General features: G+C 42.3%; 1 protein-coding gene across 1 annotated transcript; it reads left to right on the forward strand.

Annotated features, from left to right (window-relative positions):
- EIF2S3 (eukaryotic translation initiation factor 2 subunit gamma) lies at positions 1-25,150 on the forward strand. The gene is made up of 12 exons (XM_030806929.1): positions 1-396; positions 966-1,029; positions 2,737-2,864; positions 2,946-3,067; positions 5,285-5,379; positions 7,647-7,805; positions 9,435-9,569; positions 11,548-11,642; positions 13,506-13,650; positions 17,365-17,534; positions 19,526-19,698; positions 23,065-25,150. Exons 1-12 carry the CDS (start codon positions 328-330, stop codon positions 23,126-23,128), a joined length of 1,419 nt encoding a protein of 472 aa, XP_030662789.1. The 5' UTR covers positions 1-327; the 3' UTR covers positions 23,129-25,150.
- Positions 25,151-26,697: the final 1,547 nt, after the last annotated feature.

Here is a 26,697-nt window from a genome sequence, read left to right on the forward strand (position 1 = left end):
GCGCGCGCCGGATTGCATCACCCGCCTCGCACGGGCCGGGGGGGGGGGGGGGGGGGGGTTTGGTGGCTGCCCTCAGTATTGCCTGCACAAATATCTACCAGGTCTGCGACGAATAGCTCCAGCAACTTTACACCGTGCTTTCCAGTATGCCTACCGACAGGCACTGTGCAGATTCAAGCGGAGAGAAGTCCAAGCAGTGAGGCCGCTGCTGCACCGGCCATCCTGAGCCCCTAGTCGGCCTTCCCGCCTCCGCTTCCCCGCCCCGCACTAGGACCCCTGCAGACAATCAGGCGGCAGCCGGGGTGACTTCCTTCCTCTTTTGGCAACATGGCGGGCGGAGAGGCCGGAGTGACTCTGGGGCAGCCGCATCTTTCGCGTCAGGATCTCACCACCTTGGTGAGGTTTTGCTTGGGGAGGATGCAGAGTGAGCTCGGGAGTGGAGATGACCGAGCCTCCCGGTCGCATTGGGACTAGTCAGTGTCGGGAGCATGGGTCAGGAGCCAGGGTCAGGAGGGAGACCTGGAACTGGGCGCCCTAAGCCATGCTCGCGCCGCCTGTACCCAGGCCAGTCCACGATCTGGGCGCAGGGGTGTACGGTCGTGGGACTTCTAGCTTCTGGAGGGTTCGGCTGGAAAGTCTTGATGTCATGGTTTCAGCCTCTGAACGTCTGGGAAGGGGCTGTCCCGTCTGCATTACTTTTAGTGCTAATGTTCCCAAGATTGGGGGGACCTCTGACCTCCAGATACCCCCTAATAGTTGAGTGGAGGTGTAGTCTGTTGTGTAATGATGAAGGGCTCTTATAGCTTCCCAGCCATAGGAGTACAAATTTACTGATAGGGGAAAGGAGCTTTAGAAGTAGTAGAAAGCTGTGCAGATGGTGGCAAGATGTAGACAGCAAACGTAAAGTCAAAGGAAAAGTTCTCATTTGTTTTACGTGCAGAGTTTTAAAATATATTTCATTGCAGGATGTTACCAAGTTGACGCCACTTTCACACGAAGTTATCAGCAGACAAGCCACAATTAACATAGGTAAGAGTGACTTAAGAGACCTAACCTTCTTGATTTCCAACAATTAATTTTAACCTCACTTTTTGTGTGATTACTTGAATAATATGAGGATTTAGATATTCAAGAAATAGATATTGAGTCCTTGTGAATAAAGCATCTGCTAGATTTGCGGTTGGGGGGGAGCACAAAGAATGCTGCCCATGTCTAGCTTACAGACTTGGTAAGAAGAAAAAATGGAGACGTAAGAAAAGTTTAATAGCATAAGGCAGTATATAGTCATACGTAGCAGAAGTTTAAGGAAGAGGTGAAAAATGTGGCTGTACTTGCCACACAGGATTATTTCAGGGGCAGAATTTATGAAAGTTTTATTTGATATACAAGCTGTGATTAAGTAGAGGGTGTTTTTTTCTTAATTGGCACCTAGAACTTTAGAGAAGTTACGTTGACTGAGTGTAAATTTTGGACATTTTGAGTTTATACAAACAGCACAGTTAAAAAGTAAGACTCGTTTTTAACCTAGTTAAAAAGTAAGACTCCACCATGAGGCTATTAAAGTTACAGTATTACAGTCTGGAGCTTTAATTTATTAATGCAAACAAAGCCCAAATAAGCCTACAGGCCTTAAACTACTGCCCCTGCATTAAAAATTTTGGTTGAGGTGACCTTGGAGCACAACCTAACTTCCGAACAACCTATGCTAAGACTATACCAGTTAAAGCGAATTACTGTGCATGTATTGACCCAATAATTTGATCAACGGAACAAGTTACAATTAAACTTGGGTTGTTTCCTTGTTTGTTCACAGATCCCTTTTTGTTGTGTCAGGGCCCATCATACCTGTTTACTTTAATCTGGAAATGCTGGAAGGTTCCTTATAAAGTTCTGGCCGGGTGCAGTGGCTTATGCTTGTAATTCCAGCCCTTTGGGAGGCCAAGGCAGATGGATTGCTTGAGCCCAGGAGTTGGAGACCAGCCTGGGCAACGTGGCCAAACCCCATCTCTACAAAAAATACAAAAAGTTAGCTGTGTGTGGTGGTGCATGCCTGCAGTCCCAGCTACTAAGGAGGCCGAGGTGGGAGGATTGCTCGAGCCCAGGTGGTTGAGATTGCAGTGAGCTGTGATCAGGGCATTGCATTCCAGCCTGGGCAGCAGCAGGAGACCCTGTCTGTCCCAGAGTATGTTTTTTAAGTAAAGCTGTTAGTTACATGGAAGTTTCTCTTAAGTCCTATATGAGAACACGTTTCTAGTAGGAAGGGGTATGGAGGAGGAAAAGTTGAAGTCAGTGTTGATTTTATGTTGATATTTACAGCAAGTTATGGCTTTGGCTTTATTTTATTTATTTATTTATTTATTTATTTGCGACGGAGTCTCGTTCTGTTGCCAGGCTGGAGTGCAGTGGCGCGATCTTGGCTCACTGCAGCCTCCACCTCCTGGGTTCAAGTGATTCTCCTGCCTCAGCCTCCCCAGTAGCTGGGACTACAGGCACGTGCCACCACGCCCAGCTAATTTTTGTATTTTTAGTAGAGATGGGGTTTCACCATCTTGGCCAGGATGGTCTCGCTCTCTTGACCTTGTGATCCACCCACCTTGGCCTCCCAAAGTGCTGGGATTACTGGCGTGAGCCACCGTGTCCAGCTGGCTTTGGGTTTTCTACTCTTAACACTATTTGAAAAAATATTTGGTGTTTAATTAAATACACATGAATTAATTTTTTGAACTTTGTCCGTAGGTACAATTGGTCATGTAGCTCATGGGAAATCCACAGTCGTCAAAGCTATTTCTGGAGTTCATACTGTCAGGTTCAAAAATGAACTAGAAAGAAATATTACAATCAAGCTTGGATATGCTAATGCTAAGGTAAGCTGTGTACTGTGGAACGAGAAACTATAATTGTTGTGCAGATAACAAATCAAAATCTTTTTTTAATTGAAATTTTAGATTTATAAGCTTGATGACCCAAGTTGCCCTCGGCCAGAATGTTATAGATCTTGTGGGAGCAGTACACCTGATGAGTTTCCTACAGACATTCCGGGGACCAAAGGGAACTTCAAATTAGTCAGGTGACCTCTCTTTTGCTAAAAACACTACACTTTATATTTTATTGTCTTGTTTTGTGCTTTTTGAAATATTGTGATGTTAAACAATGAACCTAATTGCTAAATGGTTTTGTTGTTTTTCTGTTGTTTTATGTTTTTATGGCAAATCTGAAAAGTCAAGCATCTAAACCTAAGTTAAAATACTTACATGTAATTTCTCCAAACTAAAAGAGTCACTTAAACAAAATAGAAAAACAACTCATTAGATTGAAGGAATTCTTTTTCTAGGCTTCCTGAATTTCTTTTAAGCAGCGCTGTTTCTGTATATTAAATAGGAGAGGAACAGAGCCATTTCTAATTATTTCTCTAAAACACTTGAACTTGTTCCCCATCTATTTTCTGAGTATGATTGCATACCTGTTTTTTTTTTTTATCAGGATACTGACATCTGTCTAGTGATGTTTATGGGGATTGGAGATGCCCTACAAGGAATGTTTAGATTGGGGCAGGGCTGGGACCAGGGAGAGACAAGTGAGGCTTTCACCTCAAGCCCAAAATGTAAGTGGGCCTGGCGGTGGCAGGTATGCCAGAAAACTCAGTAATTAGGATAAATATTTTAATGCAGTATTTTTTTGAAATTAATGCAAAAAATGTGATAAACAGAATATCAGAATTTTAAATAAAGGCAGACTCAGTATTACTGAATTTTTTTCCCCTTTTGCTTTGGCTCAGCATGGCATTGTATTTTGTTTATGATTGATTGTTTGCATTAATTTTGACTTTTTAAAAATACTGAATGCATATATTTTTCTTTCTTTTTCTTTTCTCTCTTTTTTTTTTGAGACAGTCTCTCTCTGTTGCCCAGGTTGGAGTGCAGTGGTGCGATCTTGGTTCACTGCAACCTCCACATTCTGGGTTCAAGCAATTCTCCTGCCTCAGCCTCCTGAGTAGCTAGGATTACAGGTGTGAGCCCCCTTGCCCAGCTAGTTTTTATTTTTATTTATTTATTTATTTTTGAGACAGAGTCTTGTTGTGTTGCCAGGCTGGAGTGCAGTGGTAGAGGCAGGGTTTTACCATGTTGGCTAGGATGGTCTCGATCTCTTGACCTTATGATCCGTCTGCCTCGGCCTCCCAGAGTGCTGGGATCACAGGCATGAGCCTCCATGCCCGGCCATTTTCCTTGATTACTGAGTTTTTTGGCAGTCTCTTAAATTTTGAACTTGTCTCACTGTAGTCCTGGCCCTTAATAGGGGATCAGCAAACTTTTTCCACAAAGGGCTAGATAGTAAATATTTTCAGCTTTGCAAGCCATAGAGTTTCTGTTGCTTCTGTTCTTCCATTACAGAAGCAAATATAGACAATACGTGTGTAAATAGGTATGGTGGTGGGCCAGATTTGGCCTAAGGGCTGACCTCTGTTTTAGATCATGACAATGAGCATACGATTAAAAAAACCAATTGTGACTCTGAATGAATACCATAGTTTTGTTAAAAGTGCTGCCATCTCTGCTTCAAATGGGCAATTCTAGTTTTTCAAGGTGCTAGAGGTATTTTTGGAAAATTGTGTTTTTTTTCTTTTTTTTTTTTTTTTTTTTTTTGAGATGGAGTTTCACTCTTGTTGCCCAGGCTGGAGTGCAATGGTGCTATCTTGGCGCATTGCAACCTCCACCTCCTGGGTTCAAGCGATTCTCCTGCCTCACCCTCCCAAGTAGCTGGGATTACAGGCATGCACCAGCTACACGTGGCTAATTTTGTATTTTTAGTAGAGACCGGATTTCACCACGTTGGTCAGGCTGGTCTCAAACTCCTGACCTCAGGTGATCCACCTGCCTCGGCCTCCCAAAGTGCTGGGATTACAGGTGTGAGCTGTTGCACCCAGCCAGAAAATCGTTTTTTCAAATTCTCATTCTGTTAACGTGGTTTTTATAAGTCATTATAAGTTTTAGCTTTCAAATCAATGACATTCTCAGTATATACTCTCCACCATTATTCTATACCATATTTTCATTGGATTTTGGAGTTTATCTTCCTTTCTGCACATAACTAATTTAATTTGCTTTGTAAGCTGCAGTGGTTTTCATCAGCTGGTGAACTTATTTCCAAGTTCTAGAAACGCCAAGCCCTGTAACCATTTTATAGCAATAAGATTATTTCCTAAGTTGATTTAACTTTAAAAAATCTGTAACTAGCATGTTTAAGTAGTGATTGATGTTAAGGCTGATTGTTATTTCTCAATTGTTAGACATGTTTCCTTTGTTGACTGTCCTGGCCACGATATTTTGATGGCTACTATGCTGAACGGTGCAGCAGTGATGGATGCAGCTCTTCTGTTGATAGGTAAATACCTCACAATTGGTTTGGACAAATCAATGTGGAACAAATCCAAGATGAAATATTTAAAGGGGAACTAACGCCTGTAAGGACCATATCTATTACCTAAGGGTGACATGAATGGGAACTAACATGTCATCCAGGATGACTTTCCTACCTACCAGCTATCACAAAATATTCAAAAAGATAGACTTGGGGCTGATAGCTTGTGAGAATTCTTGTGGTAGCATTTGAGAAAAAGAAAAAAAGTCAATAGTCCATTTTTCTCATTTAAATCACATGAGGTGATTTATTTAGTTTTAAATGTGTGTGTAAAACTATTTGTGTTATGGTTTGTGTGTGTGTATATGTCTGAACTGTCTACTGTGGAAGTATTTTAAGGTACAAATACCATTCATAATACGTGCTGAAGTCTAGGAATAAGTGGAGTTTTGAAGGGTAGCGTATGCTTTGTTTCTTATGTTAGCTGTTGAGAGATTTCATTACTATGGGATAAAATTTTTTAAAAGCTCCTGGTGCGGTGGCTCACGCCTGTAATCCCAGCACTTTGGGAGGCTGAGGTCGGCAGATCACCTGAGGTCAGGAGTTTGAGACCAGCCTGAGCAACATGGAGAAACCCCCCTCTCTACTAAAAATACAAAATTAGCCTGGCGTGGTGGCGCATGCCTGTAATCCCATCTACTCAGGAGAATCTCTTGAACCCGGGAGGCAGAGGTTGCGGTGAGCCAAGATTGCGCCATTGCACTCCAGTCTGGGCAAAAAGAGCAAAACTGCATCTCAAAAAAAAAAAAAAAAAAAAAAAGCGACTGGACATGGTGGCTCATGCCTGTAATCCCAGCACTTTGGGAGGCCGAGGCAGGCGGATCACTTGAGGTCAGGAGTTCAAGACCAGCCTGGCCAACAGGGCGAAACCCTGTCTCTACTAAAACTACAAAAAATTAACCAGGCTTGGTGGCGCATGCCTGTAATCCCAGCTAGTTGGGAGGCTGAGGCACAAGAATCTCTTGAACCCAGGAGGCAGAGGTTGCAGTGAGCCGAGATTGAGCCATTGCACTCCAGCCTGGGCGACAGAAGGAGACTCAGTCTTAAAAAAAAAAAAAAAAAGCTGGGTGCGGTGGCTCACACCTGTAATCCCTGCACTTTGGGAGGCCAAGGCAGGTGGATCACTTGGGGTGTCAGGAGTTAGAGACCAGTCTGGCCAACACGGTGAAACCCTGCCTCTATTAAAAATACGAAAATTAGCCGGGCGTGGTGGGGCACACCTGTAATCATAGCTACTCAGGAGGCCGAGGCAGGAGAATTGATTGAACCTGGGAGGCGGAGGTTGCAGTGAGCCGAGGTGACGCCACTGCACTCCAGCCTGGGTGACAGAGACAGAGTAAGACTCAGTCTCAAAAAAAAAAAAAAAAAAAAACTTTTTTTTTTTTTTTTTTTTTTTTTTTTTAAAGCATGCTATGTCGGTATAGTCAGGACACTTGAACATCACGACTTGAGGAGGTTGATCATTAGAGTGCTCAACAAAACATGCCTATTTTATAATACACTGTTGGTTATCTTCACATTAGCGTTCTTCCCTCCCTCGGTTGAATAGTAGCCTCTGATATTAGTAAAAATTCATAGTATTAAGTGCTTTTCCTTTTTAATTACTCTCTACTTCTCAGGAGCTTGGCTGGGCCAGAACATTTCTAAGACTGGAGAGAGTTAGAGGACTTTACCTCATACCTGAGCAAAAGCTGAGTGCAGACCCTAAGGAAAGGCAAACTTACTGATTTTAGGCTTCTTGCTTAGGACCAGGATTGGGAGCCAGACAATTGGGAGGTTCCAGTGAATGCAGGCAACAGAGGATGAAGCAGGGCCAAAAGGTGGATACCTGACAATAGTATCTTCCTTGATTAGGGTTAGAACATTCAGAAGTCTCCTTTATTAGATGCCAACTTTTTTGGTGGGGAGGGGGTAGTGGGTGGCAAAAGAGACTCATAAAATGTACCATTTTATGTATTTAAAGTGTACAATTTAGTGGCATTAAGTACACTGACAATTTTGTACAACATAGTGGTTGTTGTTTCACCACGATCTAGTTCCAGAACTTTTGCATCAGAACTTTTGTATCACCGCAAAAGGAAACCCTATGCCCATGAAGCGTCAGTCCACATGTTTTCCTCCCCCAGCCCCTTGCAACCAATAATCTGCTTTCTCTCTTTATGGATTTGCCTGCCTATTCTGGATATTTCCAGCTATTCTTATATGCATCTTTTTTATTCTTCATCAACTAGCTGGTAATGAATCTTGCCCTCAGCCTCAGACATCTGAACACCTGGCTGCTATAGAGATCATGAAACTGAAGCATATTTTGATTCTACAAAATAAAATTGATTTGGTAAAAGAAAGTCAGGCTAAAGAACAATACGAGCAGATCCTTGCATTTGTCCAAGGTAAGAAGCCATAATATGTAATAAATCTATGAATCACTTTGAGAGGCATTTACTCTCGATAGCAGACGTTAAATTAACTTTTAATATATTATCTAAAACAAGGTAAACTTATGAGTCTTAAGCCTTATTGCCCTACCTACTGCTTGTTAGCAACCTGATATAACTAATGAAATCTGTGATTCTGAATTTAATATACTAAAGTATATTTTTGCTGGCAGCAAGTTAGAACAGGGGTTGTTTTCTGGAAACTTAATCAGATTAAAAAAAATCTCAGTGATAGTAAAATGAATAAAATAATTTTTAAAAACCTTGTCTTACTGTATTTGTTACTGAACAGCTTTCAGATTTGGAAGTGACAGTGATTATTTAACCTCTAGAGTGTCGGCCGGGCACGGTGGCTCACGCCTGTAATCCCAGCACTTTGGGAGGCCGAGGCAGGTGGATAATCTGAGGTCGGGAGTTTGAGACCAGCCTGACCAACATGGAGAAATCCCGTCTCTACTAAAAATGCAAAATTAGCAGGGTGTGGTGGCACATGCCTGTAATCCCAGCTGCTTGGGAGGCTGAGGCAGGAGAACGGCTTGAACTTGGGGGGCGGAGGTTGCGGTGAGCCGAGATCATGCCATTGCCCTCCAGCCTGGGCAACAAGAGCGAAACTCCGTCTCAAATAAATAAATAATATATCTCTAGAGTGTCCCTTCTCTAATAGCATAATGTTTTTCATTTCAGAGGAGACATGATATATCTTGTTGTTGACATTTTCTCTCTCAGTCTTGTTTTTCTTGTTAGAAAGGTTAATTTCTTATGAACTCAGTTCTGTCATCACGAAAAGTAATAAGTGATTTTGATTAAAGTCTAGTTGTGTTTGGTCTATTTCTTTGACTAGCTTGTTTGACATTTAATTAATACATAGCAAATATATATGGTTGGGCGTGGTAGCTCACACTTGTAATACCAAGACTTTAGGAGGCGAGGCGGGTGGATCGCTTGAGTCCAGGGGTTCAAGACCAGCCTGGGCCACATGGTAAAACTCTGTCGATACAAAAAATTAGCTGGGCTTGGTGGCACACACGTGTGGTCCCAGCTACTATGTAGGAGGCTGAAGTGGAGGATCGCTTGAGCCTGGGAAATGGAGGTTGCAACAAGCTGTGATTATGCCACTGCAGTCTAGCCTGGGCAACAGAGCTAGACCCTATCCCAAAAAAAAAAATTAAAATTATATGTGCCAGCAGTCTTTGATTAGCGGAGTCTGTAATTTTATCTTGACATTTATTGGGAGATTAATTACATGTTGTTAGAAATCTTTTCAGCTAGTAGAGTGCTCTTTCACAGGTGTGTTAGTATTTTCTTTATTTAAACAAGTTTATCATTGTACTAATATTAAGTATGTCTACTAATATAATGTAACAAATTTTCCCTTACAGGGATTAGTATTCATTTTCAGGAGTAAAAGCAAACAGAATATTGCCATCTTGCTAAACAGAATTATCCACTTTCCACTTGTTGCTGACATTTATATGGGGTTTAGACATCTATTTTATTATAGTAATCTTAATTGTTTTATGTAACAGATACATAGAATAAATTTTATAAAACTGAATTTTGATCTTTCTGAATTTTGTTATATAGGTACAGTAGCAGAGGGAGCTCCCATTATTCCAATTTCAGCTCAGCTGAAATACAATATTGAAGTTGTTTGTGAGTACATAGTAAAGAAAATTCCAGTACCCCCAAGAGACTTTACTTCAGAGCCCCGGCTTATTGGTAAGTGATAGGATTTGCCTTTAACTCTTAATCTGATCTTTTCCACATTGGTGATTCCTCTTCAAGGATGTTTATTAATGTTTCCTCTTTCTGCAGAGGTGATAATTCATACAATTTTTTTGAAATCAATTCTGAGATTGTATTGGCAGTGCTAGATTGTATTACTGAATGAGGGACAGAGTCCTGAACACAATAAGAACTGTTAACCTAGGCTGGGTGCGGTGGCTCACGCCTATAATCCCAATACTTTGGGAGGCCGAGGTGGGTGGATCACCTGAGGTCAGGAGTTTGAGACCAGCCTGACCAATATGGTGAAACCCTGTCTTTACTAAACGTATAAAAAATTAACTGGGCATGGTGGCGGGCCCCAGTAATCCCAGCTACGCTGGAGGCTGAGGCAGGAGAATGGCGTGAACCCGGGAAGCGGAGGTTGCAATGAGCTGAGATCGCGCCATTGTACTCCAGCCTGGGCAACAAGAGTGAAACTGCGTCTCAAAAAAAAAAACAAAAACAACTGTTAACCTTTCTGTGCTCAATATATGGTACATGATCAAGATGGAGTAATACAGTATTCTCTATGGAATCATAATGTTTTAGGGTGTTAGAACTTCCTGACTAAAACATTTGCAGATGATTTTGTTGTTCAATTAACGAAGAACTGATACTGGTATAATTTGATCACCTAGGCTTGTGGTTCCTACACAGGGATGTAGAAGCCTTCTTGAAACAGACATTTGAGCTCCTCTGGGCCTTCATCCGGGCTTCTGGTGTTTAGTAGGAAATATTCTCCAAAGTGCAGGTCATATAGTCCTAGTGTTTTGTAGTTATAAAGCTGAATTGTTCACAGGAGTTATAGAGGTATATAAAGAAAATGTCCATAATCTCTCTGTCTTCAAGTTCTAGTTCCTTAGCTCTAAAGTCAGCAAAGTTAACATTTGGTGTCCATTATTCCCACACTTTTCTCTTTGTTCGTATCATCATGTATAAACATATACACAGGCTGGGCATGGTGGCCTTCACCTGTAATCCCAGCACTTTGGGAGACTGATGCTGAGGTGGGAGGATTGCTTGAGGCTAGGAGTTCAGGACCATCTTGGGCATCAAAGGAAGACCCCATTTCTTTTTTTTTTTTTTTTTTTTTTTTTTTTGAGATGGAGTCTCGCTCTGTCGCCCAGGCTGGAGTGCAGTGGTGCAATCTCGGCTCACTGCAAGCTCCGCCTCCCGGGTTCACGCCATTCTCCTGCCTCAGCCTCTCCGAGTAGCTGGGACTACAGGCACCCGCCACCACGCCCTGCTAATTTTTTGTGTTTTTTAGTAGAGATGGGGTTTCACCGTGGTCTCGATCTCCTGACCTCATGATCCGCCCGCCTCAGCTTCCCAAAGTGCTGGGATTACAAGCGTGAGCCACCGCGCCCGGCCTGGAAGACCCCATTTCTACAAAAAATAAAATATTACAGCTGAGTGCAGTGGTGTGTACCTGTAGTCCGAGCTACTTGGCAGGCTGAGGCAGGAAGATTGAGCCCAGGAATTTGAGGCTGCAGTGAGCTATGATTGTGCCACTGCACTCCAGCCTCTATGATAGAGGGGGAAAAAAAATCCATATACAGACATTGATTATTTTATTTTTCTTTATGGAAGTGGGATTATATTATGTGTGTAATTTTTATAACTTTTCTTAACAGTATATTAGGGTCATCCTTCCAGATCATTACATATAGCTCTAACATTATTAATAGCTGCAGGATGCTCTATAATACTGGTATACCATATATGCCACTTGTTAATAAACTTAAGTTACTTTCATTTTTTCCATTATAAGACTGCATAAGCATTGGAATAATAATAGATTTTGTTAAAAAGGCACCCCTTTGGTATAAATCTCAAATGGCCACTATTTTAGAAACATTAACATGGAAAATAATATTTCTCCTACTAAAGTTAAAATTAACAGAACTGACTTTAATTTGTTTTATTTTAGTTATTAGATCTTTTGATGTCAACAAACCTGGCTGTGAAGTTGATGACCTTAAGGGAGGTGTAGCTGGTGGTAGTATCCTAAAAGGAGTATTAAAGGTAAAATGGGTTTTGGTTGTTGTGATTTGGGGTTTTTTTTGTTGTTGTTTTGTTTGTTTGTTTTATCCTTGTCTTAATCAGGAAAAAAAGTATGGACAATCCAAATTGAAAAGTAAAATTTTTTCCATGGTTTCTGGTATTTGATACAGAGTTCTCTTTTTTTATACTTTTTTTTTTCTCTCTTCAAACTTCACTTCTCCCACCCTTCTAGACCTCTGAATCCACAATCTACCTTCATGAGATCCACCTTTTTAGCTCCCACATATACAGATGAGTGAGAATGTGTGATATTTGTCTTTTTGTGCCTGGCTTATTTTACTTAACAAAATGGCCTCCAATTCTAGATGTGTTGCTGCAAATGGCAGAATTTTTTTTATGGCTGCATAATACTCCATTGTATATATGCGCTGCCATTTCTTTTCTTTTCTTTTTTTTTTTTTTTTTTTTGAGGCGGAGTCTTGCTCTTTCGCCCAAGCTGGAGTGATCTTGGCTCACTGCAACCTTCACCTCCCAGGTTCAAGCGATTCTCCCTGCCCCAGCCTCCCAAGTAGCTGGGATTACACGCGCCCGCCACCATGCCCAGCTAATTTTTGTGTTTGTAGTAAAGATGGGGTTTCACCATGTTGGCCAGGCTGGTCTTGAACTCCTTACCTCAAGTGATCCACCTGCCCGGCCTCCCAAAGTGTTGGGATTACAGGCGTGAGCCACTTCGCCCGCATTTTCTTTATCCATTCATCTGTTCATGGGCACTTGGGTTGATTCCATATTTGGCTATTGTGAACTGTGCTGCAATAAACATGGGAGTGCAGATACCTCTTTGATATATTGCTTCCCTTTCTGTTGAATGTATTATACCCACTAGTGAAATTGATGGATCATATGGTAGCTCTGTTTTCAGGTTTTCGAGGAACCTCCATACTGTTCTCCATGGTAGCTGTACTAATTTACATGCCCTGATAATAGTTTTTTGTTTTGTTTTGTTTTGTTTTTTTGAGTGCAGTGGCATGATCTTGACTCACTGCAACCTCCACCTCCTGGGTTCAGGTGATGATTCTCCTGCCACAGCCTCCCGACTTGCTTAGGACTACAGGCACCCGCAACCTCGCCCGGCTAATTTTTTTGGTAGAGACGGGGTTTCTCCATATTGGCCAGGCTGGTCTCTTACCTCCTGACCTCAGGTGATCTGCCTGCCTCAGCCTTCCAAAGTGCTGGGATTACAGGCATGAGCCACTACGCCCAGCTGTATTTCTTTGTTTTCTGTTATGTCTTTTGAATGTGTCTGACTTGAAAATTTATAGACTTGTAAGTATGGAGCACATTTGATGTGGTAATAGACTTGTGTGGTGGGTAGTTAGCAACAGTTGGATGGTTCTGGTTTTGACAGTCTCATTCATATCTTTTTTTTTTTTTTTTTTTTTTTAAAGAATAATGATCTTTGAAATACAAGAATGATTGCCTTTTCAGTTTTATGGTCTTCCTGTTGGAACTTTATTATTATTTTATTTTATTTTAGAGACGGAGTCTCTGTCACCCAGGCTGGAGTGCAGTGGTGTGACCTCGGTTCACTGCAACCTCTGCCTCCCAGGTTCTAGCAATTCTGCCGCAGCCTCCTGAGTAGCAGGGATTACAGGCGCGTGCCACCACACCTGGCTAATTTTTGTGTTTTTAGTAGAGACAGGGTTTCACTATGTTGGCTGGGCTGGTCTCAAACTCCTGACCTCAGGTGATCTATCCCCCTTGGCCTCCCAAAATGCTAGGATTACACACGTGAGCCACCGCACCCAGTCCCTGTTGGAACTTTTGATAGGTAAATGATAATTTTGCGTAACACAGTAATTCTAATTACTAATTATATGTTTACAGGTGGGCCAGGAGATAGAAGTAAGACCTGGTATTGTTTCCAAAGATAGTGAAGGAAAACTCATGTGTAAACCAATCTTTTCCAAAATTGTATCACTTTTTGCGGAGCATAATGATCTGCAATATGCTGCTCCAGGTGGTCTTATTGGTAAGGATTTTTTTCTCATCTCTTTTAATTTGTGGCTATTTGTGGTACTTTTCATGGGGGATGGATTACCAAAAGGGACATATTACAGATTTTTAATTGGGTATTTTAATAATAGAGTGGAGTGGGGGAACAATCGTGGTTAAGCTCTTGTTTTAGGTTATAAGATGGTTTCATAGGTTTGTAAAAATTATTTTTAAACACAAAGGATATATTTTGGTCAAATATAGAGGGAGTCCTTTTTAGCAATATAAAAAAATAAGTTTGATGACTTATGTGAGATATTTACCTACACTTAATGTTTTCGTTAACACGATTTTTGTGCTAGATGATGGTTGCCTTTGTTTTTTTGTGTTTTTTTTTTTTGGGAGATGGAGTCTCGCTGTGTCCTCCAGGCTGGAGTGCAGTGGTGCAATCTTGGCTCACTGCAACCTCTGCCTCCCAGGTTCAAGCAATTCTTCTGCCTCAGCCTCCCGAGTAGCTGGGACTACAGGTACATGCTGCCAGGCCCAGCTAAGATTTTTGTATTTTGGTAGAGATGGGGTTTCACCGTGTTGCCCAGGCTGGTCTCGAACTCCTGAGCTCGGGCAGTCCCCCTGCCTCGGCCTTTCAAAGTGCTAGGATTACAGGTGTGAACCACCTTGCCCAACCATGGTTGCTTTTATGTATATTTTGCAGGTGGAAAATTACCTACAAATGTCAGTCGGATGATGTCAGATCGTATTTCCAATGAGGTAGAAATAAAAGAAAATAAATTTGTGTAGCAATTACTGAAGTGATTTAAAAACTTTTCTAGTCCCTTACAACTTAGTGTATTACTCAATACCCAGAAAAATGAAAGATTCAGTGAGAATTAGAAGGGGTGTTGTACCTTTAAAGAAGAAAATGTTTGGTAAAGAGTTTATTCTTCACCAAATAAGTTGTGTCTCTGGTTGAAAATTTTAAAAAGGAAATAAAAGAAAACAAAAAAAACGAAAAAGAGTTTACCAGGTTGGCTGGGCACAGTGTCTCATGCCTGTGATCCCAGCAATTTGGGAGGCTGAGGTGGGTGGATCGCTTGAGCTCAGGAGTTTGAGACCAGCCTGGGCAACATGGTAAAACCCCATCTCTACTAAAAATACAAAAGTTAGCTGGGTGTGGTGGCCCACGCCTGTAATCCCGGCTACTCAGGAGGCTGAGGCATGAGAATTGCTTGAACCCTGGACGCGGAGGGTGAGCCAAGATCACACCAGTGCACTCCAGCCTGGGTGACAGAGTGACACTCTGTCTCAAAAAAAAAAAAAAAAAAAAAAAAAAAAAAAAAAACAAGAAGAAAAGAAAAGAAAAAATGAGTTTACCAGGTTGGGCGTGGTGGCTCATGCTCATAATTCCAGTGCTTTGGGAAGCCGAGGTGGGAAGATTGCTTGAGACCAGGAGTTTGAGACCAGCCTAGGAAACCGTGAGATGCCGTTTCTCCAATAAAATAGTAAAATTAGCTGGGTTTGGTGGTGTGTGCCTGTAGTTCCATCTGTCATTTTATCCTTTGTGTGCATGCGTGTGGTAAACAAGGGAAATCTGGAAACTTTTTAAAAATTTAACTTAAGGAACTTTTTAAATTTCTTTGTTTTTTTTGAGGCAGAGTCTCATTCTGCCACCCAGGCTGGAGTGCAGTGGTATTATCTCGGCTTGCTGCAACCTCTGCCTCCTGGGTTCAATTAATTCTCCTGCCTCAGCCTCCCGAGTAGCTGGAACTACAGGCACATACCACCACAGCCAGCTAATTTTTGTATTTTTAGTAGAGACGGGGTTTTGCCATGTTGGCCAGGCTGGTCTCAAAATTCTGGTCTTAAGTGATCTGCTCTCCTTGGCCTCCCAAAATACTGGGATTACAGGCGTGAGCCACCACACTTGGCCTAAGGAACTCTTTAAACATAGAAGAGAATACTGTAATGATAACCCCCATAGAGCCATCATTCAGCTTCAGCAATTATTAATGTTTTACCAATCTTGGCTGGGCACGGTGGCTCATGTCTGTATTCCCAGCACTTCAGGAGGCTGAGGTGGACGGATCACCTGAGGTCAGGAGTTCGAGAAACCTTGTCTCTACTAAAAATAACAAAAAAAAGAAAAATTTAGTCAGGCGTGGTGGCACATGCCTGTAATCCCAGATCGCAGTGAGCCGAGATCACATCACTGCACTCCAGCCTGGGCGACAGAGAGAGACTGTGTCTCAACAACAGCAGCAAAAAAAAGTTTTCCCAGTCAATCTTGCTCCATCTATATATCTTCTTTTCCCTGCTCCCCTCAAGACACAGCTAGAATATTTTGAAGTAGATCCCAGGAATCATATGTAGTTTGTGGTTTTTTTTTTTTTGAGAGTCTCACTCTGTCGCCCAGGCTGGAGTGCAGTGGCACAATCTCAGCTCACTGCAACCTCTGCCTCCCAGGTTCAAGTGATTCTGCTGCGTTAGCCTCTCGAGTAGCTGGGATTACAGATGTCTGCCACCACGCCCAGCTATTTTTTGTATTTTTGGTAGAGATTGGGTTTTGCCATGTTGGCTAGGCTGATCTTGAACTCCTGACCTTAGGTAATCCTCCAACTTGGGCCTCCCCAACTGCTGGGATTATAGGCGTGAGCCACTGCGCCTAGCCCATATGTAGTCTTTAACTGTCTTTTCAGTCAGTCTTTCAGGGGAGAAAATGGCATGCAAATATTCTGCAAACTACTCATTTTGAATTTTGTATTCTTTAAGTCTTTGTTAAGGATATTCAGACTCATTTTGAGTTCACTTATTATCTCTATTTGCCCTTTGTTTAGAATTTACTGTTTTCAAGACTGGATCAGTAATACTTACCATCTCCTGCATTAAGTTCTCAGCCAAGCCATCATTCCTAGAAAATCAGATTTCTAAACTCTTTTTTTTTTTTTTTTGAGATGGAGTCTCGCTCTGTCGCCCAGGCTGGAGTGCAGTGGCGCAATCTCGGCTCACTGCAAGCTCCTCCTCCCGGGTTCACGCCATTCTCCTGCCTCAGCCTCTCCGAGTAGCTGGGACTACAGGCGCCCGCCACCACGCCCGGCTAATTTTTTGTATTTTTAGTAGAGACGGGGTTCCACCGTGGTCTCGATCTCCTGACCTCGTGATCCGCCCGCCTCGGCCTCCCAAAGTGCTGGGATTACAAGCGTGCGCCACCGCGCCCGGCCTAAACTCTTTGTTTAGAATTTAAATCAAGAGAATCGTTCTGTTCTCATTTGCCCAGTCAGCTCGAGTGTACGTTTCTATGAGTATAAAAATAAAAATCTGAAAGGAAAGTGTGTAGGTGTATGCTGTGCTTACATGGCTTTGGGGTATCTAATTCACTTTTTTTTTTTTTTTTTTTTTTTTTTTTTGGAGACAGAGTCTCACTCTGTACCCAGGCTGGAGTGCAGTGGTGCGATCTTGGCTCACTACAACCTCTGCCTCCTGGGTTCAAGCAATTCTCCTGCCTCAGCCTCCCGAGTAGCTGGGACTACAGGTGCACGCCGCCATGCCTGGCTAATTTTTTGTATTTTAATAGAGACAGGGTTTCACCGTGTTGCCCAGGCTCGTCTTTAACTCCTGAGCTCAGGCATCCACCCGTGTCGGCCTCCTAAAGTGCTGGGATTACAGGTGTGAGCCACTGCACCTGGCCAACTAATTCACTTTATAGGTGTTATAGGAAATAAAAAATTGAGCTGTATACATCTTATTTTTATGTTAGGAGTTGGAACAAAAATTGACCCCACTTTGTGCCGGGCTGACAGAATGGTGGGGCAAGTACTTGGTGCAGTCGGAGCTTTACCTGAGATATTCACAGAATTGGAAATTTCCTATTTCCTGCTTAGACGGCTTCTAGGTGTACGCACTGAAGGAGACAAGAAAGCAGCAAAGGTAAATGCTTTTTAAAATTCCTATTTCTAAAAAAGTGACAAATGAGACTGTTAAACCAGTGTTGAGTTTTATTGTTTTATAGTTAACATGAAATTAAGAAAAAAGAGGCCGGGCGTGGTGGCTCATGCCTGTAATCCCAGCACTTTGGGAGGCAGAGGCGGGCGGATCACGAGGTCAGGAGATCGAGACCATCCTGGCTAACACGGTGAAACCCCGTCTCTACTAAAAATACAAAAAGTTAGCTGGGCATGGAGGCGGGCACCTGTAGTCCCAGCTACTCGGGAGGCTGAGGCAGGAGAATGGCGTGAACTCGGGAGGCGGAGCTTGCAGTGAGCCGAGATCGCGCCACTGCACTCCAGCCTGGGTGACAGAGCGAGACTCCATCTCAAAAAAAAAAAAAGAAATTAAGAAAAAAGAAAAGGTAAATAAATTTGACCTCCCCAAAATTGAGGGTTTGTTTGTTTTTTTGTTTGTTTGTTTGTTTGTTTTTTGAGACAGAGTCTCGCTCTGTTGCCCAGGCTGGAGTGCAGTGGCACAATCTCGGCTCACTGCAAGCTCCGCCTCCCGGGTTCATGCCATTCTCCTGCCTCAGCCTCTCGGAGTAGCTGGGACTACAGGCGCCCGCCACCATGCCCAGCTAATTTTTTTGTATTTTTGGTAGAGACGGGGTTTCACCGTGGTCTTGATCTCCTGACCTCGTGATCCGCCCGCCTCGGCCTCCCAAAGTGCTGGGATTACAAGCGTGAGCCACCGCGCCCGGCCTGTTTGTTTTTTTAAGAGATGAAGTCTTGCTCTGTTGCCCAGGTTGGAGTGCAGTGGTGCAATCTCGGCTCATGGCAACCTCTGCCTCCTGGGTTCAAGCAATTCTCTTGCCTCGGTTTCCCAAGTATATGGGACTACAGGCACGCACCAGCATGCCCAGCTAATTTTTGTATTTTTTAGTAGAGATGGGGTTTCACTGTATGTTAGCCAGGCTGGTCTTGACCTCCTGACCTCAAGTGATCCGCCCACCTCGGCCTCCCAAAGTGCTGGGATTACAGGCATGAGCCACTGCGTCCGGCCAAAATTGAGAACTATATGGCAGTCAGTTTAAGAAAGAAACTTAAAAAACAGGGAAAAGTATTAGCCATTTATGACAAAGACATGATATTCCTAAAATCCATATGACTTTTTTGTTGTTTATTTTGAGACAGAGTCTTGCTCTGTTGCCCAGGCTGGAGTGCAGTGGTGCGATCTTGACTCACAGCAGCCTTGATCTCCCAACTCAAGCCATCCTCCCACCTTAACCTCCTGAGTTGCTGGGACTACATCACCACGCCTGGCTAATTTTGTATTTTTTTGTAGAGACGGAGTTTTGTCGCGTTACCCAGGCTGATCTCCAACTCCTGGGCTTAAGCAATCTGCCCATCCCAGCCTCCCAAACTGCTGGGATTACAGGTGTGATCCACTGCGCCCAGCTTCATGATTTTTAAAAAATGTCCCAGATTAGGTTGGCAGAGATGGGAAATTGCTGACACCTAGTGTTGGCAAAGATTTAGGAAAATAAGCTATCATGGTTTTTTTTCCCCCACTCCTCAGGTGATCTGCCCTTCTCGGCCTCCCAATGTGCTGGGATTACAGGCGTGTGCCACCACGCCTGGCCCATTATTAACTCTTATATAGCCATAGTCCTCCTTGCTCCCCTCTGTGGGAAATTTTGTACCTCATTTGTGCTAGGTAACTGCTTCAGAATTTTAAGAGGTTCTCTGGTATGGTTACTACCCTATTTTTTTAAGGGTGGATCTTGTGTAAATTCAGAGGGTGCCAAATAAACTTTCCTTTTGCTATCTTTAGACTATGTATAGTTCAAATTCCTTTACAATAAAATTTCTATAGAATTTTTTTTCTTTTATGATTAACGTATTTCCCATAGCATTTGGTAAATTCTTATTTACATTTGCAAAGCATTTTCTTGATTTTGGGGTTTATTTTTCCCTAATTTATTTTTCTAGGTTCAAAAGCTGTCTAAGAATGAAGTGCTCATGGTGAACATAGGATCCCTGTCGACAGGAGGGAGAGTTAGTGCTGTCAAGGCCGATTTGGGTAAAATTGTTTTGACCAATCCAGTGTGCACAGAGGTAGGAGAAAAAATTGCCCTTAGCCGAAGAGTTGAAAAACACTGGCGGTAAGTTTGTTAGTCTTTGCCACTGTCTAATTAAAAAAAGACACAGTCTTGTTGTACAGAAAAAAAAGCACACACTCTTCCTTGAGGACAATAGTTACTGTGGCTTTCAGTCTCAGCTATTTATTTGGATGACTTTGAAAACTATACTTCGGCCGGGTGTGGTGGCTCACACCTGTAATCCCAGCACTTTGGGAGGCCAAGGCGGGTGGATCATGAGGTCAGGAGATCAAGACCATCCTGGCTAACACAGTGAAACCCTGTCTCTACTAAAAATTACAAAAAATTAGCCGGGCGTGGTGGCGGGCGCCTGTAGTCCCAGCTACTTGGGAGGCTGAGGCAGGAGAATGGCGTGAACCTGGGAGTTGGAGCTTGCAGTGAGCCAAGATGGCGCCACTGCACTCCAGCCTGGGCAACAGAGTGAGACTCCGTCTCAAAAAAAACTACAACCTTGACTATAGTCCAAATACTGTGATTGGCTTCTCTTCCTGTTAGACACAACCTATGTAAAACCGAATGAATTTGGGTTCGGTATTTCTATTGTCATTGACTTTGGAAATCATTTCACACTTAATAGAAAAATTGTAAGAATTTTACAGAAAACTCCTCTGTAGCTTTTTCCTAGATTGACAAACACACATACAGATTTATTTACATATGTAAGTTTTTTTCTGAACCATTTGAGGGTAGGCTATATAACCACTTAGAAATTTAACATTGGCAAAATACTGAAATCTACAGTGCATGTTTGAGTTTTATTACTTGTCCCAATAATGTACTTTAATGTTCCTCCTGTTTAGAATCTTGCATTTAATTTCATGTCTCTTTGATCTTTAATCTGGAGCTTTTTCAGCCTTTGTCTTAATTGATATTAGCAGTTCTGAAGAATACAAGCTAGTTTATAGAATATTCCTCAATTTGGGTTTTTCTTATCTTTTGGAAGCCTAACATTAGATTCAGGTTGTATATTCTTAAATACACCGTGAAGTCTCCTTTTCAGGAATCACAGCTAGAGGCACATGGTATTTGACTGCTCCTCTTTGTTAAGGTTAGTTTTGACTGTGTAGTCAAGATGTTGTCCAGCTTCTCTGCTGTGTAGTTACTCTCTACCCTTGCAACTAATAAGCAATCTGTAGGGAGATCTTTTTAGCCAGTACAAATAGCCTGCTGCTTATCAAATCCCACACCCCTGGATATAGCAGCCACTGATGATTCTTGCCTGAATCGAACTTGACTATAATGATTACAAAATCATAGCACCTCTACAGGTCGCAGTATCCTCCCTCAACTCTACCACCCCACATTTATCATTTGGCATTCTTTCTTTGCCATTATTTATTTCCCTGTCTAGTTATAGTATGGACTCATGGAGTCCTATTTTATTCAACATGTTATGATCCATCACTGTCTTTATTTTTATGTGCATTGTTCAACGTTTGGCCAGTGGAGGTCCTTCAGGCTGGCTCTTGTGTCCTTTTGACATGTACTCATCATTTTTTTTCTTCTTTTTTTTTTTTTTTTTTTTTTTTTTTTTTTTTTTTTTTTTGAGACGGAATCTCGCTCTGTCGCCAGGGTGGAGTGCAGTGGCATGATCTCAGCTCACTGCAACCTCTGCCTCCCAGGTTCAAGTGATTCTCCTGCCTCAGCCTCCCAAGTAGCTGGGACTACAGGCACGTGCCACCACGCCCGGCTAATTTTTGTATTTTCAGTAGAGACGGGGTTTCACCACGTTGGCCAGCCTGGTCTCCAACCCCGGACCTCACCGCCCTCCTTGGCCTCCCAAAGTGCTGGGATTACAGGTGTGAGCCACCATGGCTGACCTCTTTCTTCTTTTTTTGGAACATTTCCTTATTTTCTGGCACAAAATCTTCCAGACTCATCTTGTACCTTCTGTTCCAGTTGTAGAACTGGCCATTTCTCTTATAAATAAAAAGCTGAGTGTTCAGGTGTGCTCATGGCTCTCTTAGGGTGCTATTGCTTCTAGGTCTTTTGAGAGCATAGAGCCAGGAAGCATACACACATTTTTGGCTCCTGACTTTTTGCTCTTTCCCAGGTTATTGAGTTTGCCCCTTGCTTTCCATTCCTTGTCACCTCATCACAGTCCATACCATCACTTTACACTTCACAGTTAGTGTGAAAGACCCCTAGTTTGCCTCTTTATTACTTAAGAGCTTGGGTCAAAATTAGTCTTCTTAAAACATTTTCATCATGCTGTGTTTAATAATTTCTAGAGTCTTTTCACTACTTTTTGATATTTGGGACTTTTGTAGAAACCTGCTTCAATCCATTTAAGCTTTCCTTCTGCATTGTCTTATATAAACCCTCTAAATTAGACTGTTTTGTGCCCTGATTGTCCCCATAATTATTCACATCACCCCTGCCCACTATCTACTTCTTTAATTATTTATTTTATATTTTTTAGAGGCAGGGTCTCTCTGTTGACCAGGCTGGAATTTAGTGGCATGAACATAGCTCACTGCAGCCTCAGTGTCTAAGTAGCTAGGACTATTGGCTCACACCACCATGACCAGCTAATTTTTTTGTTTTTTGTAGACACTTGGTCTCACTGTGTTTCCCAGCATAATCTCAAACTCCTAGCCTCAAGCCATCCTCCCACCTCAGCCTCTCAAAGTGTTGGGATTACAGACATGAGCCACCCCACCTAGCCCTGTTTCCTTTATTAAGGCTTCCATGTTACTGTGCCCACGATGGTCTCATCACTTGTCTAGGAGATTTATCTGAATTATTAGAAAGTTAAATTTTCGTTGTCTCGTAAGTAAATAATTATTTGTGGTGACTTATGCCCTTTTGATTTTACTCTCTTTTGTGATTATATTTTTTTGCTATTACAGACATACGACTTCCAGTGTATTTTGAAATAGATTTAAACAATAAACTTTCAGGCCGGGCACGATGGCTCATGCCTGTAAGCCCAGCACTTGGTGAGGCTGAGGTGGGCGGATCACTTGAGGCCAGGAGTTCGAGACCAGCCTGGCCAACATAGCGAAACCCCATCTCTACTAAAAATACCAAAAAATTAGCTGGGCATGGTGGCGCATGCCTGTATTCCCAGCTACTCGGGAGGCTGAGGCACGAGAATTGTTTGAACCCAGGAGCTAGAGCTTGCAGTGAGCCGAGATCGTACCACCGCACTCCAGACTGGGTGACAGAGTGAGACTGTCTCAAAAAAACACACAAAAACAAGAATAAAAAAGAATCTAAGAATATAGTGTGGGCTTTCTTTATAGAGGAGCAGGCTTTGGGAACAAATTTGAATTCAGAAGATAAGCAGGTAAAATTTATCATATGATTGGTAATGAGAGTGAAATGGATGTAAGATTTATGATTTCTTTTATTTTCATTTTGCAGTTTAATTGGTTGGGGTCAGATCAGAAGAGGAGTGACAATCAAGCCAACAGTAGATGATGACTGAAGAATACCGGTTAAATAATACATTCGGATGGAGTTGGAAGTTGGAATTTCTCTTAACAACCAAGGGGTTTATTTTCAAAGCAATATTGGGGAATTAATTTCACAGTTTGTTACCTTACCTTAGTAGGTAACTGTAAGGTTATTCTCTTTTTTTTGGTTATGAAAACTTAGGGACTACAATTAATATAAAAGTTGGCATAATGTTGGATTGAATCTACATTTTGGCAGAAGTTAAGCATTCCCACATAATGTCAAAATTATGCATCATGCAGTTTTGTTTTTTTGTTTGATTTTGTTTTGTTTTTGAGTCTGGCTCTGTCACCCAGGCTGGAGTGCAGTGGCGTGATCTGCAACCTCCGCCTCCCGGGTTCAAGCGGTTCTCCTGCCTCAGCCTCCTGAGTAGCTGAGATTACAGGTGTGCGCCACCACACTTGGCTAATTTTTGTATTATTAGTGGAAACAGGGTTTCAGCATGTTGGCCAGGCCGGTCTCTCCTCACCTCAGGGTGATCAGCCCACCTCGGCCTCACAAAGTGCTGGGATTACAGGCGTGAGCCACCTTGCCCAGCCCACATCATACAGTTTGAAATGAAACTTTGCCACAACCAGCCTTTGCTGTAGCACACACATATATCACTGAACCTGTTTGAAATAAAGTTTTTTTTCTTTTTCATGATTCGTCTTTGAGTACCTCCAGGCTGAAAGACTGTTGTACCAGTAAAAACTTAAAGGCACAAATTCTCCTTGAAGACCTTCTCCCTTTTCTTTGGCCCCATATTTTATGTTGCTTTATCTTTGAAATTTTGCATGAAAAGGAAATGAATGGGTTCGAATGAAATTGTCCTTTAGAGCATGATTACTTGTTCCCGTGGACAAATATTTTTCTCCCCTTGCTCTTCCTGGCCTGAAACATGGGAAACCAGAGTCAGAAGTTATCTCCCTCTCCCTGTGATGCCTTGAGATTTTTTTCTGCATTGTTTTATGCCTGAAATCCAATAGTCTTCCTCCATTGGAAAATACTGTTATACCAAATAATTCTAGATGAGTAACAAAGATCTTTCTAGGCCTTCATTTTATGTTTTTTCTTAACTGTTATGATTGTGACACAGATTATAATAATACTACTAATTTTTGGATGTTTCAAAAGGTCAAGAAGTAAAAGATGTTAGAAAGCAATGAGTGAGTCCTTTTGATTTTTAACTTATTCCCCATGTCCCTATACTTCGTGTACTTTTCCTTTTTTTTCTTTTTTTGAGATGGAGGCTCACTCTGTCACCTAGGCTAGAGTACAGTGGCACGATCTTGGCTTACTGCAACCTCTGCCTCCCTGGTTCAAGTGGTTCTCGTGCTTCAGCCTCCCATGTAACTGATATTACAGGCACTTGCCACCATACCCAGCTAATTTTTTTATTTTTAGTAGAGATGGGGTTTCACCATGTTGCCCAGGCTGGTCTTGAACTCCTAACCTCAGGTGATCCGCCTGCCTCTGCCTTCCAAAGTGCTGGGATTACAGGCATGAGCCACTGTGCCCAGCTTATTTTTCTTTATGTTTTTGCTTCATAAGAGGTTCTGTTGAGCAGTGAGTTACAACTCTTGCTGACGTTGCTAGGGAAGCTTTAAAAAAAAAAAAAAGATGCCCCTCAGAGATTCTGATTTTAATTGTTTCGATTTAATTGGCTTGGAGTAGAATTCAGGCATTGATATCTTTAAAAACTCTCCCCAGTGTTGAGAAACAAATTTAGAGAGTTGAGAAGCAGGTATATTAAATTACATAATCTTACTGAGTTTTGGTAGTCTGATGATACAATTTGCTTTGCTTTTCTTAAATTTGCATTGAGATTGGATTTGAAGCATATTGTGCTCTTGTGAATGTTGAAGTTGCATTGTAGAAGTTTAGAAGCTCTGGCTATGGGTTATCTAAGTTGATGTTTTGAGGAAGCATATTAATGTTATAAACTTCACTGACTTTGAAGGTTGTATTGTAGCATGAGGAACACAAATAAAAATTCTAAATCAAACATTAATTTTATATCTAACATGTCCCCATGTGTTTTGTAGGTACCTTCTACCAGAAATTTTGGAGTAAGACTTAAAATATAGACTTACTGTAATTAATCTCATGTAAGATTTGAAACCAGAATTCTATTATTATTAATTTCAGACATCCACATGAATTACCAGCAAATTTGTAAAGCACTGTACTGAGTGTAATGGGCATATACAGATAGGAAGTAAAGGGACCTTATTTTCATAGAACTTGAAGCCAGCGCAGTGATTCTTAGCAAGAGATGTACCTAGTTGAGAATGTGCCTGTAATGTTTCTGATGAAAGTACATTACGGCCAGATGCGGTGGCTCACGCCTGTAATCCCAGCACTTTGGGAGGCTGAGGTGGGCGGATCACGAGGTCAGGAGTTCAAGACCAGCCTGGCCAACATGGCGAAACCCTGTCTCTACTAAAAATACAAAAGTTAGCCGGGTGTGGTGGCAGGTGCCTGTAATCCCAGCTACTCTGGAGGCTGAGGCAGGAGGATCGCTTGAACCCAGGAGGTGGAGGCTGCAGTGAGCCGAGGTCACACCATTGCACTCCAGCCTGGGTGACAAGAACAAGACTCCATCTCAAAAAAAAAAAAGTACATTGCATATGTAAATCCTCTTGGCTCTACTGTCAAGATCTTTTCAAAGTCTTTTTAGTTCTCATCACTTCCACTGCTACCACCTTAGTCAAAGCCATCAGTGGCTCTCACCTGGACTAGCCTTCTAACTCTATCCTGCTTCTACACTTGCCCTGCTGCAGTCTGTTCTCAACACGATAGCCAGAGTCCCTGTTTTTTAGAGAATACTACATACAACTGTGATAGTAAGGTGTAAAAGCCTCACAGAAATGGGGGGCATGAAGACAGACTAGCTGTGACATCTTCCAGGTGATTTTTAAGCCGACCTGGAAAGCTCTCGGTACTTTCCTCCTCTTATCTAACTTCCAAAGGGGATGCCTGTGTGTGCTTGTTTTTGCAGAGGCAACGTGACTTTTATTCTAAAAAGGATATGCAAATAACTGCACTCATAAATCCCATTTCTAGAAAAACTTGATAGGGTGATGATTCCAGTGAAATGGATGCTTTTCTGGAAATAATATTTAAAAAATTTTAATTACCTAAAATGAAGCAGATACCCTTAAAAGATTAATAACCATGAAACAGGTGATTCAGAAAGTACCTCTGCTGGGCCGGGCACAGTGGCTCACACCTGCAATGCCAGCACTTTGGGAGGCCGAGGCGGGTGGATTACCTGAGGTCAGGAGTTTCAGACCAGCCTGGCCAACATGGTGAAACCCCGTCTTTACTAAAAATACAAAAATTAGCTGGGTGTGGTGGCATGCGCCTGTAGTCCCAGCTACTCAGGAGGCTGAGGCAGGAGAATTGCTTAAACCTGGGAGTTGGAGGTTGCAGTGGGCTGAGATCGTGCCACTGCACTCCAGCCTGGGTGAGAGAGAGAGACTCCATCTCAAACAAATAATAAAAGAAATTACCTCTGCTGGCGGGGCATGGAGACTCACGCCTGTAATCCCAGCA

This window comes from Nomascus leucogenys, chromosome X (genome assembly GCF_006542625.1).
Source record: "Nomascus leucogenys isolate Asia chromosome X, Asia_NLE_v1, whole genome shotgun sequence".
NCBI classification, from domain to species: Eukaryota; Metazoa; Chordata; class Mammalia; order Primates; family Hylobatidae; genus Nomascus; species Nomascus leucogenys.

Excerpts from the sequence above, each read along its gene's own strand:
- EIF2S3 (XM_030806929.1), top strand. The coding sequence starts at position 328 with ATGGCGGGCGGAGAGGCCGGAGTGACTCTGGGGCAGCCGCATCTTTCG. Across the intron at positions 7,806-9,434 it reads GATCCTTGCATTTGTCCAAG|GTACAGTAGCAGAGGGAGCT; the intron begins GTAAGAAGCCAT and ends TTTGTTATATAG. Across the intron at positions 17,535-19,525 it reads GAGACAAGAAAGCAGCAAAG|GTTCAAAAGCTGTCTAAGAA; the intron begins GTAAATGCTTTT and ends TTATTTTTCTAG.